This window comes from Hypanus sabinus, chromosome X2 (genome assembly GCF_030144855.1).
Source record: "Hypanus sabinus isolate sHypSab1 chromosome X2, sHypSab1.hap1, whole genome shotgun sequence".
Lineage (NCBI taxonomy): Eukaryota > Metazoa > Chordata > Chondrichthyes > Myliobatiformes > Dasyatidae > Hypanus > Hypanus sabinus.
Window position 1 is genome coordinate 7,792,550 of NC_082739.1, and position 16,733 is coordinate 7,809,282.

General features: G+C 39.6%; 2 protein-coding genes across 5 annotated transcripts in view; both read right to left on the reverse strand.

Annotated features, from left to right (window-relative positions):
• Positions 1–399: 399 nt before the first annotated feature.
• ttc36 (tetratricopeptide repeat domain 36) lies at positions 400–5,196 on the reverse strand. Its single transcript, XM_059957306.1, has 3 exons — positions 5,057–5,196; positions 4,432–4,620; positions 400–2,410 (listed from the first exon to the last, which is right to left on the reverse strand). The coding sequence occupies exons 1-3, from the start codon at positions 5,160–5,162 to the stop codon at positions 2,139–2,141; spliced, it is 567 nt and encodes a 188-aa protein (XP_059813289.1). The 5' UTR covers positions 5,163–5,196; the 3' UTR covers positions 400–2,138.
• Positions 5,197–8,994: 3,798 nt separating this feature from the next.
• Positions 8,995–16,733, reverse strand: part of kmt2a (lysine (K)-specific methyltransferase 2A) — a 174,986-nt gene continuing 167,247 nt past the window's right edge. For 3 of the 4 annotated variants that reach the window (XM_059956888.1, XM_059956889.1, XM_059956886.1), the window contains one exon: positions 9,081–15,925. In XM_059956888.1, coding sequence (XP_059812871.1) covers positions 15,650–15,925 — 276 coding nt within the window. In that variant the 3' untranslated portion in view covers positions 9,081–15,649. Of the gene's footprint in view, positions 9,023–9,080; positions 15,926–16,733 lie in introns of those variants that run through there. The other variant, XM_059956887.1, reaches the window with a different exon arrangement.

Sequence of the window (16,733 nt, forward strand, 5' to 3'; positions counted from 1 at the left end):
GCCACCTCTTTCAGAACCCTGGGGTGAAAACCATCTGGTCTAGGTGATTTATCTTGCTTCAGACCTTTCAATTTCCCTAACAATATCTCATTGTTTGCATGTTTTGACACCCCAAAGTGTGTTACCATGAGATATTTTGGCATTGATGGACAGACCTTTACAATAGGTTCCAAAAATATCAGTCATGTTAGAAATGTTGAACTCTGTCTCAGTATTCTCTTGACTTCATCATCATTGCTTCCTCTTCTGTAAACAGACTTATTTGTTCCTATTGATCAGTGGTATACCCTTCCTGGCAATAGAGTGCCCCGTGAAAGAGGTTACCACGGAAACCTCTTGCTGTGTGAATCCCCACAGAGTCCCTCCAAATATGAACAATGAAATGAGACAAAATTGTGAATAAACAGACTTTATTTTACAGATAGTGTCAGAAAAATATCTATTACACATCCACCACCATTTCTGCATAATGGTCTTTGGAAAATATGGAAGATAATCAATTGTCCAATTTGCCCTCATTAGAAGCTGAAATCCAATCTCCTGACTCTCCAAAACTTATCACCCTATACCTCTGCATTTCACTTAGCTGTCAGGCCAAAGTAAAACACATTTGATCTTGTACTTCATTTCTTTAATTGTTGGGAGATCTGACATTTGAACATCTGCCAGTTCCTAATCTTTTGCATTGAGAGTGTAGTTACTGAGCCACTCACCCTCTTGCTAAATGCACTCATCAGTTCCAGGCTGATGTTAAACAAAGGAGGCATTACAAGCCTTTTATTAGGAACATCCACTGCACAGCTTTCACTGACAGGAGTAAACCCAACAGGTCGATCCAGGTGTTCCTTGTTTACCCTTTGTTGAGAAAGGCTGAACTTAATTATATTAAATTTATAATCAAAAGATGAAGCTATATTTTTATTTATTTTATTTCTATTTATTTAGTTATACTGTGTGAAACAGCCCCTCACAGTCCAACGAGTCATGCTGCCCAGCAATCCACCTATTTAACACTAGACTAATCACAATTTACAATGATCAATTAACCTACTAAATGGTACGTCTTTGGACTGTGGGAGGAAACTGGAGCATCCAGAGGAAACACACGCGCACACAGGAAGAACACCCAAACTTTCTTACAGATGACATCAGAATTGAACTCTGAACTCTGACACCCTGAGCTGTAATAACGTCATATTAACCGGTATGCTACCGTGGTGCCCCATCCTTGATAGGTGTCAAATACTAAAACTATAAATAAAGGTAACTATTTCTTGGGTGAATAGTGTATGTAGAGGGATAGACCCTCATTCTAAATTTGATAACTAGTCATATAGCTGCAGACTCACAGTCTGGGGTTACCAGTTTAAGGGATGAGACTGCCTTTCCACAGAATTGGGTAACTAGTAGTAGCAAATGCATGCCTTGTTTATAGTCCATTAACAACTAATAAGATGGCTTGGCTAACTGCTACATAATTTGGCAAGCAAGGGTGCACGCCTCCATCACACAAGCTCTAATAACCAACAGCAGAATCCTCAAAGGATCTGGTAAAGTGTGATGGGCAAGGAGCCTAACTGGGCTTGGTGGTGACCATGGCTCCCTCTCAAACAATGGCGTTACCCAATAGTTTAAAAGAGGGAGATGGCAGGAGGGGGCAAGTCCAGAGTTGGAGCCAACTAGAATCAAGTCTCAAGGCCCAGGAGTGGCAACTATGAATCCATCCAGGAGCAAAGAGGGAGGCTGTTTCACAACAGATGAGACTAGAATTACAGGTCATAGGTTAAGGGTAAAAGGGTCAAGCTGAGGCGGAACTCTATTACTCAAAGGGTAGTACAAGTGTGAAACGAGCTGCCAGTGGAAGAGGTGGGTGAGGGTTCAATTGTAACATTTAAGGGAAGTTTGGATACATGCATGGAAGGGAGGGATATGGAGGGCTATGGTACAAATGTGGGTCAATGGGACTAGGCAGATTAATAGCTTGGCATAGACTAGATAGACCAAATGGCCTGTTTTGTGTTGTAGTGCTCTGAGTTTATAATAAACAGGGCCAAAAATGTAAATAATTTTAAAGAAAATTAACAGATGTGGAGAAGCATCAATCTTACTCATCTCAGCTACCAATGGAATACGACCCCTCACAGAGATGGTGGTGGAGAGGGCTTGGGATTTCTGAGGTTCAACATTTCAGCCAGCATGCGGTTGCATAGAGCTGCATAGGGGTTCATGAGGGTCACTTGCTTCCTAGCGAACTTATTACCCATTTCGGCCGCCTGTCGGAAGTCTTGCAGAGCCTCTGCATCCCGTTGGTTGAGTCTGTGGAGAAGTCCACGCTGGACCAAAGCCTGGCTGGCTGTCCACCCTTTGCCTCCACTTAGCTCCACTGCCTTGTTCAAGCTACTCAGAGCCCCTGGAGCACAAATTATCCAGTGGTCAGTCAAATGCTTCATAATGAATTAATACACAGAACATCAGCCAATGGATATATTTGGACAGATAATCACTCCCCAGGCACTTCTGCAACACATACACACACATTCACATAAAGTGCTGGATGAACTCAGCAGGTCAGTCAGCATCTTATAGAGGGAAATGAACAGTCGATTTTTCGGGCCAAGACCCTACATCAGGACTCAATTCTTTTGCCACTTTTCTTGGCAGTTTTAAAGCTCTGTGTTAATTGTAAGAATATCCAACACAGTCAAGAAAGCTCACTTTCTGAGGAGGTTGAAGAGAGCTGGACTTTACACACCCATCCTCATGTCATTCTACAGATGTCTAGTAGAGAGCATCCTACCAAACTGCATCACTGCATGGTATGGAAATTACACTGCAGCATTCAGGAAGGTTCTACAATGGGTAGCCAAAACTGCCCAGTGCATCACTGGCACCAGCCTACCCACCATCACAGACATATCTACAGAAAGGTGCCAGAAAACATAGAAACATGGAAACCTACAGCATATTACAGGCCCTTCAGCACACAATGTTGTGCCAACCATGTAACCTATTCCAGAAGCGTCCTAATTTCCCTAGCGCACAGCCCTCTATTTTTCTAAGCTCCATGTACCTAGTTAAGAGTCTCTTAAAAAACCCTATTGTATCCGCCTCTACCACCTTCGCTGGCAGTACATTCCATGCACCCACCATTCTGTGTGTGAAAAACTTACCCTTGACATCCCCTCAGTACCTACTTCCAAGCACCTTAAAACTATGCCCCCATGTGTTAGCCATTTTAACCCTGGGGAAAAGCCTCTGACTATCCACATGATCAATGCCTCTCATCATCTTATACACCTCTATCAGGTCACCTCTCAACCTCCGTTGCTCCAAAGAGAAAAGGCCATGTTCACTCAACCTATTCTCATAAGGTATGCTCCCCAATCCAGGCAACATCCTTGTAAATCTCCTCTGCACTCTCTCTATAGTATCATAGTATCCACATCCTTCCCGTAATGAGGTGACCAGAACTGAACACCTCATGAGGTGGCCAGTAACACCATGAAGTATCCCATCCACCCTATTCATAGTCTATTTGTCCCACTTCCATCAGAGGAGACTACATAGTGTCTATGCCAGGACCACCAAACCTAAAAACAGTTACTTTCCACAAGACTGAGCAACACTACCATTACTTTATTATTTCCCATCAGTCACCTGATGTACAGCCTGGCGTCACTTTATGGACATACAACCAAAAAGCTATCTTGTTTATTTATGATTATTGTGTTTTTTTTTGTGCTGCATCGGATTTGGAATAACAATTATTTCCTTCTTCTTACACTTGGGTACAGGGAATGGCATTAAACAATCTAGAATCTTTAATTTTAGAGCTAATGGACAAGAAGTACAAGACAAGTGTCTTGGCTGTACAGCGCCCGTTGATTGTTCTGCATGGTGAAACCATCATGCACTCCTGTTTGCACACATGATCCAGGATATCTGCACAGATTTTAAACAAAGAATCCATATTTGTTGCAATATCCAGTCACTGGGCTGTTGCTATCACTGTAAATCTCAGTAATAATTTGACAAATACTGACATTTGCAAATTTATAGCAAGCTGCCAGATGTAAACACTGCGCGATGCCAGCTATGTAATAACTCATCTATCCATCATTGTACTTAACACCCCATTTCTTCCTTAACCCACTTACCTTCATCCTACTTATCGATTGCCCCAGCTGTTCATCCATTGGCCCGTTTATCAAAGCGTCTGCCTATGAAGTCAAATGTAGGCTATCAAGGCTGCCAGCCAATCCTTACAGCAGTCATCCACTCTTCACACGCACTGGCTGAGATATCTTGTAATACGCACACACACACACAAACTGGTAGGCCCTCTGCTGATTAAAAGGCAATAGTAACTCGGGTCATTTCTCGCCTCCAAGCTGTGTATTTATTTCCTGTTTTATACAATAATTGCGTTACCTGTCGTATCTCCCTTTAGTCGGAGAGCCTGTGCGCGATTGTTGTAAGCAGATGCTCGCTCGGGAATAATTGCGATGGCCTGATCAAATAAATCCACGGCCGCATCAATATTCCCAGACTCCGCCAGAGATACTCCACGGAGTTCTAAGTCCTTGGCCTGTTCCACCAGCACCGAATCAAACCTGCTATCTAAGCACAACAATGGATAGGGTCAATAAAGCAAATATGCAAAATACCTACAACATGATACTAGTTTGAAATCCCTGCACGGGATCCAAGTGGAGGTAGAGAAAGAACAACTAACAAGTGGTTTGGATTATGTACAGTATTTTCCTGTGTCAGAGGACTGACAGTGAGGTTCAGGGTGGCCTGACAAGAATGGGGAATGTGACCCCCTAGACACACATTCATTCCCGGGTGCGGACTCAGCATGCTTTATAACAGACTACTGACTGTACAGCGCTGGGGTTCTATAGAGATAGCCTTGCCAAACACCATTCTCAATAGCCCAGCCGTCTCAGCCAACCCCTTGAGATTATCCCAGATGAATTTGATGCTGCCCACAAGATAAATTGATAATGCTCCCTCTCTCGTACTTAACCTTCTGAGACTGAGATAGACTCACCGTCATCGGTCAGTTCGACCTCTGTTTCTAGCCAGAGATCATCGCCAAATGGGTTGTTGGTGTTGAAGATGGTCTGCAGCACAGCCTGGTCTTTGAGGCTGCTCATGTCTTGTGGTTAACGTAAAGGAGAGTGTTGGTGCAATGGACTTTGGATTGCAGAGGCTTTCTTCACATTCAATTCCAGCCAATGGAATTGCGAGCGGAAGTCCAGACTCAGGGCACTGACCGATGGATTGCGATAAATCGCAGCGAATCAACCACAAACAAAGCCGCACGCACGTTCTTGTGAAAAACAAGTCAGCCTGAAAGCATGACACAGGGGAGATTTAAGCAGTGGTCTCATTCATTACCATTGACCAGTAATCCCATCCAAGTGTGACCCAAGTGTCACGAGGTTGATTCCCGGGATGGCGGGTCTGTCATATGTTGAAAGGTTGGAGTGACTGGGTTTGTATACACTGGAATTTAGAAGGATGAGAGGGGATCTGATTGAAACATATAAGATTATTAAGGGATTGGACACACTAGAGACAGGAAACATGTTCCCGATGTTGGGGGAGTTCAGAGCCAGAGGCCACAGTTTAAGAATAAGGGGTAGGCTATTTAGAACAGAGTTGAGGAAAAACCTTTTCACCCAGAGAGTTGAGGATCTGTGGAATGCTCTGCCTCAGAAGGCAGTGGAGGCCAATTCTCTGGATACTTTCAAGAAAGAATTAGATAGAGCTCTTAAAGATAGCGGAGTCAAGGGATATGGGGAGAAGGCAGTAACGGGGTACTGATTATGGATGATCAGCCATGATCACAGTTAATGGCGGTGCTGGCTCGAAGGGCCGAATGGCCTACTCCTGCACCTATTGTATATTGACCCCTGAATGAGACAAAGCTGAGATATCCCACACCAGTAGATATCATTCCGGCCTCAGCAACCATGAGCAATGGCAAAATAAGGTCACCATACCTCAGCAAGAGGCAATGCTATGAGGAAAGAAAATGTGTTAAAATGACACAAAATCCACAAAGAAATAGACATTGACATAAGAACACAAGTAGAAGCAGGGCTTATGGATTTGCTCTGCGTTTTCATCAATATTACTGCTGGTGATTGATCTCAGAGCCAGTTCTTTTGAATGACCAATGCCAGAGGTTGTACTGGAACAGAGGCCAGAGAATTCCAAAAGTTCATCACCCTGAATGAAACTTCTCATTTCAGTCCTGCAGGACGTGTCCGTTATTCTCAAGCTATGCTCAGGCTCCTCAGTCAGAGAAAATCATGTCCTTGCATTTAGCCCCTCAAGCTCCTTCCACATATTCAGCCCTGGAACCAGGCTAGAAAATTGTTGCTGTACTCACTTTCTGACTGCTATATCCTCTCCGATGTAAGACAACCACAACTGCCTGTATACCAGTCATTAGCACCGGACTCCGGAGCGAAGGTTCCCGGAGCTCGAATCCAAGTCGAACCACTCCCCCCTCCCCACCCCCCGAGCATGCTTTCCATCCCGTGCCGGGTTGAGCGTCGAGCTAGCAACTCGGCCTCCGAAAAAAAATGGGGGGGGGGGTGGGGAGGGTCGAGTCAGGAACGTTCATATCGTGATCCGGTTAATCTGAAAGGAGACCAATCCTGACACCACGCACCAGACAAGAATAGCTATCTGGTGCGACACGCTAAAAAAAGTAATCTCACCAAGGCCCGAAACGATTCATTGCTTGCTTACTCCTGTAGTCAAAGTTTTTAATCGTAAAGCAAATACAATCTTCTGGAAGAACTCCGTCAAGCAAAACATGTAAATGCAAGGGGATGGTTGATGTCTTGAATCAAGACCCTTGACACGGCCATTTTCTTTTTCACTCTAGATTTCAGCATTTGCAACCACTTTCCTCCTTTCATCACAGATTAATTTACCATTTAGCTTCTGACTAATTTCATTTCATCCTGGTGCACAAACCACCCTAGGTCTCTTTGAACGTCATAACTGACCAATCTCTCACTATTCAAAAATACTCCTCTATATTGTGCACCAAAGTGGACAACATCACATCTTCCCACATTATCTTCCATCTGCAATGTTACTTCAGCGCATATTCACTAAATAGCACTCCCTGTTGAGTATAACTTCAATGATATTTAAGTTTAATATCATTGATATTATCAAATAGTTTAATAACTAAACTGATGTCTTTTTAAAAGACATGGTATTGTCAAAGCGGGAGGTTTTTGCCACATTGTTGTACACAAAATGAGAAATAACTATCTGTTCGGAATGATCATGTTCTTTCTTTTATGCACAGCAAGTTTAAAAGACTCTCTCCCAAACCACAGGGGATTTAATATCTTCAAAAAGAAATTGCACAAATACCACATGCAGTAAAATCACAAGTTTGTGCAAAAGAGCAGGGTAGTGGAACACACAAGTTTTTTAAAAAAAACGGTCACACCATTAGCATCCTACATGTGTTCAATGCAACTCTCACTTGGAAGTTCATCACCATAAACGTGAATGTATGTTACAATATATTTGTCCATGTAATCCTTTAAATTGGGTGCCAGGGTAGATTGTCACATCAGCAGCAAGTTCATTGATAAACAGACTCCAAACAATAAATAAAGCCACCTCAATATTTAGTCAGCAACTCAAGTGTAAGTTATTGGCAGCTTTTTTATCACGTTAAAAGGTTCAAAAGCCGAATACTGTGGCTAATTATTGGAAGTGACGGGTAGGTTTGCACATGAGGAAGGACAAGAGATTGGGGCACCATTGTAGTATAGCGGTTAGTGCAACGCTATTACAGCTGTTTAGGGCATGAGGCATTGAAGTTTGGAGTTCAATTGTGACACTGTAAGAAGTTTGTATACCTTCCCACGAGTGCATAGCTTTCATCTGGTTGCTCTGGTTTCCTCCCACATTCCAAATATGTATCGGTTAGGTTAATTGGTCATTGTAAATTGTCCACAGTCCACTACTGCAAAATGAAACTAAACGAAAGTTAAGATTTCACAGTTACTTTAAGAGCAAGATATAATCCCTTAAATGAAAATTGCATCTATCCCCTTAGATACAAGATCAAACTGAAAACATAGCTGATTTATGAACTGATGGCCTCTGCTACTTACACACTACTAATCACGTTAATGACATTCACCAAATGGCCAGCAGAAAATGAGGCTAGCTCATCATGACTATTTCATCCCACAAGCAGTGGACTGATTCCACAATACAAGTCAATCCATCAGGCTCAAAATATCAGTCCCAACAGGCAGACATGCTGACAATGCAGACGTTTTCTCTGAAATTAACTAATCTCCCCTCATTGGGAAAATGTGATAGGATGACTTCAAGACTACATTACCTGCCATCATTCCTGGATATTCCCATGCCACAAGTACCTCCTTCATTTTTGCAAATAGCAGAAGTAAAAGGAAGGGGCTGACTCCTTTGGTTGACTGCAATGTTTTGTTGATGTGTTCAATTTATCCCATTTGCCCTAAATAAGCTTTAAGTAGCCCAATCCTTTTGAAGCTTGGGCACATGGAATACCCAAATTGTCATCAAGATTTATTCAGATCATCTCTTCATTATTTACCATTTTATTTCCTTCTTGTTGATTGTCCTATCAGGAGTCCTGATGAGATTGGTGTCAATGGCCAAAATGTTCTGCATGGGCACAGTGGGTTAGCATGCCCATTTCTGTGCTGTATAACTTTATGAATGTCATTGCATTCTTTGGAGTTGAGAAGAATGAGGGGTGGGATATTGAAACAGAAAGGAGCAACAGTGAGAACTACTCCAAACTCAGTTTTACTCAAAACCTGCATCACAGAACTGTCAAAATATAGATTTGAATTCACCCATCCATATAGGGTTATCATTCACTAACACTTCAATAATCATATTATCCTGATATGACCTGTGTGTGGTCTGATGGTAAGTCATTCCAGTGAGGGGTCCAGCAACATCAGAATGAACTCTGAAATGTGGGGTAGAAAGAGCAAGGAATGGCATTTTTAATAAAAGGCAAGCCCACATGAAATACACAAAATATATTTAAAGTATCTCCAAGGATAAACTGGACATGTTTATTAATTAAACTATCACTTAAATAAAAAAGTGCATAGAAAATGATGCTTAGAAACATTTTTACAACTATATACATATATTACATTCATTCTTTAGCATAGCTTTCAGTTTTACTTAATAATTAAAATTCCTTCATTACCATGATAATGTTTAACACTGATGCACTAATCCAATAGTAAAGATGTTTTACAAGAGCCATGTAAAAAATAACAATGTACAGGAACAAAAAAATGAAAAAATAATTAAAAAAGGATACTATTAGCCTCCTCATGAATAAAAATAAAAATTTCTCAAGTAAGGTTCTTCTGAACCGGAACATTTTACATCTACCACGTCTTTGTGTATTCATCTCAAAGAGATGCAAAAATATATTCACATTAACGGAAAAATGTACATATAAATATAATTCTGTTCCGGTGAGGGCATTAGGGAAGAGAAGCACTCTAGTCACAAGGAACAGGGTTGTACAGACATAACGTGTACCCTAACTTAAACAAAAATAATTTATAATTTGTATTTCCCCTCTAGTAGCTACATTGTCAGCTATCCATTTGAGAAACAAAAAAAAACAGAAATAGTGTTTAAATATCTTAAAATTTTGGGGAATTATCACCAAAGTATTATTTTCTTTGAAAGCAATCACCCCCCCCCCCCAAACTTTTTTGAATTAAAATCCAGAACTCTGTACTCTTAAGCTAAGACATAACGGTCCTACATGATCTCTGCAGACTTTCGTAAACATTGTATTTGCTTTGAAACGGATGCTGAATAGGTGAGAACCAGCCCTTCAAATTAACCTACTTATTCAGATTTGATTATGTATTTCATTAAGCTTTATGATGTGATGGTGTTTTATTCATTTAGACGTTCAGTCATTAGAAAAAGATACATTCATCTTAAAACTGCTGTGTCCTGTGTTGGATTGAAAAAGGAAGTTAAACCGTATTAGTTTACAAAGCAACACCTTCCTTGTCTGACACTCAAGGGTTTGAGCCTAAATTGTTCCATGGTGACGACAGAGACAAAATTTTTAGTACTTTCAACCCTGCTGCAGTACTGCAAGGTAAAATCCTCCAGTAAGGAAATGAAACAAAAAGAGAAGACAAAAAAAAAGTGCCATATGTTGTGGACTGCTAATGAGTTATAGAATTGTTCCCGGGTTTCAATGCTCTAGAACCCAAGTAGAAACCATTTAAAATGAGACAACACCCCAATCTTGAAGCAAAAATTTCCAAAATAAAAGCTTTCTACAGATACTAACTGTACAGAGAATTATCCTTACAAAATGGTTCAAGAGGACAACAGCAGTGTAAATAGTTATTTTTCAAAACTTTGGTGTTTAAACTGAAGATCAAGCCACATAACTGCTGTAATGAATGCACTCAGTATCCCTGTAACCAGTTCTGCCACATACACAAGGGTATTGGTACATTAAGGAATCTCTTTCTCTACAAGTATATTTTGTACTGCATGCTAATCCTGCTACTGGCATTCGTGAATACATAGTTAACACCCTTCCTTAATATCATCACCCTCAGAAAAGAGGCAGCTTGAAATACAGACTAAAATGGCTCTTCATTCACATTTGATAAACTGCCTTCAAGTTGTTATATCAAGTGTCTCTGTTCAGAAATTGGAGTGAAGAGTATATGGGGTGTGCCATTTGTCAACAGTACCCCAAAACTATAGATAGATGTAAGATTACATCATCCAAAAAATGATTCCAAATTAAATAAACTATCCTAAAAAAAATATGCACTATGCAGAATTTTTCAATTGTTAATTGGCAAGTCATTAAATTTTAGGTATGCTGTCAATAAATCCCTTAAAAAAAACCCTAACACTGAAATTTATACACTGTGTGGTGCAGGTTATAATGGTTTAAAAGTTTAACTGCCTGTGGAAACCAACACAATGGGATGCATGGTAGTTGTATTCCCATCTTTGACCAGTCACATGGATGAACAAAAGCAGCGGCATTTGTAAACAAAAGCAAACTAGCAACTAGTCATCTCTTCTGTCTTGCCATGCATGATCACCACTGATCAACCCTAGCCAATAAAACTTAAAAAGGCATAATGCCAGTAAATGCAAAGGACTTCTCTACAAAGAAATTCCACTCATCAGATTGCTCTCCCCTCCCCATCCCATTCTGAAAAGTAATTTTAGATTCCACGTCACTGGTCTAGCTGCAGCCTATTTCCATATTCAAGTTCAATATTTTGAAGAGGAAAGAGCAAAACCCCTCAATTTTTGTAGCGCTCACTCTGTATCACACACCATAGCTGTCTGTGCAACCGTTCCATGTCTTGACACTGAATTAAAAGGGTGGTGAACTAGTTGCAAAAATGGGGGCCAGACAAGAAGTAACTAGAACTCCAATGATTCATTTATTCCTATGAATCAAAACTTTGGTACACATACTCAGGCATCACCACCTGACTTTGCTGTGCTATTTCAGTTATTTAATTCTTAAATACTTATTTCTACCTCTTTCCCAGTCTCATTGATTTTTTTAAAAATACAATTATATTCAAGTTTCCTATATATCCCAATGAGTTTCAATAAATAATATATTTTTTAAATTCTGGTTGGGTTAGAGATAAGTTGGAAAAAATAACTACATTAATTTTTGTTCAGTGTTTTAACTCATTACCCATAGTCTCTATAAAAATCCCACTCTGAACCAACAGGACAAAGAGTACTATTGAAAATCTCTGTATTCCTCAGTTAAATTGCAAAAGTGTATTTTTTTAAAAAAGGAGAATGAACTTTAGTCAACTTAAAGATTCACCACTACCCTGCTTCTGAATGGAACACAGTACAGCATTTCACAAAATGGCCCTCAAAGAGGATTTAGGTTTGAAAAGGGAAGACCACAGAACCGAGAGCCTGGAATCCACCACACAAAAACTAAACATTGCATTTTACAAGAAAGTCAACCGCTCCCTCTTAGGGAATCTATTAAGCCTCTTATACCTTGAGCATGAGAGGCCTGTTCCAGGGTCTTGGGCCAGTTTTATTATCATTTTCTGAGAACAGAACGATTCTGCTCCTTGCTAGTGCACTTATTCCATTTAATGTAGCATTCTCACTTATTCAGGGTAGAATCAGGGAAGATGAACCAAGACTGTAGAAAGCTCATACAAGAAACATCATAGCCACCAAACTACTGTTTTGAAAGGGAAACTACATATTTTTGGATAGAAGAATGTTGAAGTCAAGCCTCAAGAATGTTAAGACTCTGACTCATCTTCACCACCACTTTATATACCTTGTTAAAATCAATGGATTTAAAAAGGACTTAGCAATATCTCTGGACATTGCACTCATTAATATAATTGAGACTACAATTTGATGCTTCATTCAATTATCTAAAATGAAACAAGTCAGCAAGAAATAAAAAGAGCAACATATCAATAACAATCTTTGCCCCTGTTTTGAAGTGCCCTACAAGTCAGAAAATGGGACAAGTGAGGAACTACATACACCAAATTATCTGCTTGTCAAGGTTTCTTTCCTATCATAGAGTTTGCCTGTAATTGTTTGGCAACAATGAAACTTAATTAAAAATAGTGACAAACAAAATCTTTTCAGCTAGATATCATTATCCATCCAGCCAGCAGTCAATAGTACAGCACATATTCATCTTCATGACTATCAGTGCATACAGAACTATTCCCCCCCCCCCCACCCCACTCAACCAGTAGAACCCCCATTACCTGAACATTAACACCATGCTAAGAAGGTGCATCTTTCCTGTGCTCTAAGTATGCTGCCCTGGTGATTCAATCATGTACTTAATGAAGTGCATTGTCATTCATAGGTCAACCCTACCCTTTCCTGTGGTAGAGGCTAGTAAAAGCTGATATTGTAGCAGCGAGGAACATGGTCCCAAAAGGCAGTTAGATGTCATTAAATAGTAGCAGCAACTGAGCAACGACAAAAAGAAAAATACCCAATATCTGTCCAGAGGTGTAACTGAACAGGAATACCAGACAATGTAGACCTTACTAAAGGAAAAAAAAATTCTGATAATCTTTCTTCCATCAGCTTGGTTGGCTGTAGATTATTGCTTAAAGGAACACAGCCTTTGTCTTTTGGGAGGGAAAACAGAATGGAAGGGTGGGAGATGTGACGATGGGATTTTTCAAGTTTGAACAAAGACTGTGCCCCTTTAAATAAGGTACAACATCCTGATAAGCCAATCCCCTCTTGAAACCAATGGGAAACTTAGACAGCAGAGGAAGCATCTGTGATCAGGATAATAGAATACATTAGATAGTTATAATCTGGATTTTGGAAAACATGGAAAACAACTGTAATCTAAAAACATGGAACACTATTGTAGTCAGTACAAACACATTCATTTTAGCGTTTATCTAAATAGCACACAGTGCAAAAATACAGGGGATCAAGGTCTTTAAAATCACTGCCAGAAACCCACCTGAGATGCATTCATTTGGTCAAAAGAAATTGCCTATTTTCCAGGAGTCAGCTATGGTGGAAGTTGTCATTTTTTTTGGTCACAACTCACACAAAAACATTTGCCTTCTGAGGAAGTATGACTGCTTCCTTCAACCTCCCCAAGTTGATAATTCAGTATGATCTAATGACTGGATTTTTTTTCCTCTGTGGTGTTTAAGCATAACTGGGAAAGCAGAAAAGTTAAATTTTAAATTACCAACAAATGGGTGCTTTATGTTCTCACAGGCATACCTCTATAGCTTACTGGAACCTTTAATCAAAATAAATGGTTAAAACTGCAAAATAAGAAACACCAGATAAGCACAAACCACCCATTTGTCAGTATAATGTACAATAACAAAGTGCCTCAGTATCCTTATTTTCAACTTCCTAAATCAGTGCTTCTTCACTTCAGGGAGATTATACACTGTTAAAGTATTTAAAAATTTAGGTTTAAACTTTTATCCCTCTGTCAATGTTCAATGACATGCCAACCAATTTGCCAATATAAATGTGTTTTCTAGAATTATGAACATGATTTTGTTGCTGAACACCAGAATTTTATTTTAAATGCTGTTCGCTTATGGTAAGTTTGGATTTTAAAAGCATGATTTTAAGAAGGGCAGACTAAGCTTTTTTAATCTACCTCCTGTAGTTTTTCCACCTTCATACAAATGATTGAATGTTATTCCCATTGACCAGAAAATAACAATACACAAACCTCAAACCATAAATTTATATGGTTATATATAGGTGAAAGGCAAGATGACAATTTAACTATCCCATTGCTAATAGATGGGTACCATTTAAAGCTTAAGAGTCTGATAATGAAATAGTGCCTTTTGCTTTAAACTCATGCATTTTAAACTGGCAGTGTAATTATCAACACTAACTAGGTGTACAAAACACATGGGGTTTTTAAGATTACAAGTTGAGAGCACACAAGCAATGCTTTACTACCTATAAAGAGGCCTGTGTTACAATTCAGTGTAGTATTCCCTTCCATCAATGCTGCCTAACCTGCCGAGTTCCTCCAGTATTTTGTGCGTGTTGCTCTGGATTTCCAGCATCTGCAGATTTTCTCGTTTGTGATCAAAGTTTTTGTTTTCTATAGTCAACTTCCTTCCATTAGATTCTTTAAATCACCCAAGAGCAAGTGCAGTAGTTATTATACTGAAGGGGAAAAAAAAAATGAATGAACCTAATAGGCAGAATTTCAATCTTTAGTGTTACTTTTATTTTCTGCCAATCCAAGTGACTCAAGAGTCCAAAAAATGCCTCACAACTTAAAATCTGAGATAACTGCCTCCTGGAAAGGGGAGTGAATTTGCTAGATTGAAGTAATTACATGGGACTAGAGACCTTTGCCAAGGCTGCACAGATCCTCCTATGATTCCACTCGTTTTTATAGTAGTTCTTCTGTTGAGCAGTGGCTATCATTAGATGATGGATTTATGAAATCATTTTACTTCCCCAAATTTAAAACTGCAATGAAAAATCTACTCCCAGGTTAGGATCCGCATGTCACAGATTAAACCTGTATTCTCCTTGCATTTCCTCTACCTTTTCTAGTGCATTACTGTTAAAGAGGTTACTTTTTAGTCAAATTTGATCTTAACTTTTGACTTTCAGAGATGAGAGTCAACTCAAGTTGCCTGCTAATTTTGTGTTATTTTGTTGTGTTGGTGCAATAATTGACTGGAATTTTTATTTTATTCAGGATTGCTGCCTCAAACAAGGAACTGTACGTTTTTTGGAATGGAATAGGCTGTAACTGTTTAACATCCTGCTGTGTAGTTTTGGAAAAGTTCAGCAGCCAACACAGTTTAGCAGTGTTTTTTTTTAAAAATAGGCCTGTATGTTGGAAAACATTTGAATAGTATTTTGCCACTAGTGTTTAAAACTGTGCTCTATCAAGAATGTATGCTGTTGCACACTGGAGTACAAGTATCCCACTATATCCATCCCTGAATTTTTATTTTCCCCAAGGTAATCCTATTAAATCACGGCAGTCACCTCAAAAGGGTTTTTTGTCCCCCACAAGTCTTTATCAGTTCAAGAACTTCCTGCATTTCTTTGCTCCACAGTTACACGGAAGTTTGTTGCTGGCGTCTTCAATTGGGAACTTGTAATCATATGTCAGCTCTTCACCTCGGTAGATCTTTCGCACAGCAAAAATAACAATGTGCTTTTGCCCATCCACATTTATTACGCGGGAATAGCAGTTGGGTTCACAGGAGTGGTTAATGAAACGAGCTGCATTTCCATGCATTGTTGCATCCACCACCTCATAATCATCAATACGGAACATGTAGCAACCGATACCCTATGAATAAAAGACAACAGCAGGAAATGTTAATGTTTGTTATTATGAGTAAATGGCTTTCTCCCAACCTTATCCAAAATGTGCCAGCACTTATAGAATGATATCTTAATTTGGCAGCATGGTACATGACCAAGTGTCAAGACCAAGTTTGATTTTGCTCTTGTGCAAAATCCAAAGCTAAATTGGTCTGATGCAAATGTGTCAAACTCGTCCCATTCATGGGCAAAATATAACATTGTTTATTGTAACAGCACAAAAGATCAAAATCAAAGATCAGAGGCTCAATGTATCTTCAGTAAAACACCAGGCATTGCTTTAATCTTAATAGACACTGGGGATTTAACATGTTAGAAAACAGATTCAGAATCATCTGATAAAATACAATACAAAAATAATAGCAGAACTAGGCTATACTCATAGAAAAGACTGAGCATGCTGAGATTCTGAGAAAAAACGTCCTTTCAGTCAATTATCTGAACAGGTACATGCCTGAATGGCAAATGCATTTCCTTGACTAAACTCAACAGCAAATTCCTGATGATGAGGGGAGTCGAGGGACTGAGAGAATGTATTTCTGCAGATCGTGGTGCTGGTTTATCTTTGTTTCAAAGTAATCTAAGCTGCTAGATTTTCCACAGTCTAGTTTTCTGTGACTAGTTTAAACACAGCCTACCAAACCTACGAAGCACATGAAATCAGAGCCTGTCAACCTCCAAAAATTTTGTAACATTAATTCTATCACTCCACTCTAACCACAGCCTTGGGTTGGGTGATGGATTAGAATTTCTTGTTGTATGGTAAATTTATC

Excerpts from the sequence above, each read along its gene's own strand:
- ttc36 (XM_059957306.1), bottom strand. The coding sequence starts at position 5,162 with ATGAGCAGCCTCAAAGACCAGGCTGTGCTGCAGACCATCTTCAACACC. Across the intron at positions 4,621-5,056 it reads GGTCGAACTGACCGATGACG|ATAGCAGGTTTGATTCGGTG; the intron begins GTGAGTCTATCT and ends TGTTGTGCTTAG. Across the intron at positions 2,411-4,431 it reads ACTAAAGGGAGATACGACAG|GGGCTCTGAGTAGCTTGAAC; the intron begins GTAACGCAATTA and ends TTTGTGCTCCAG.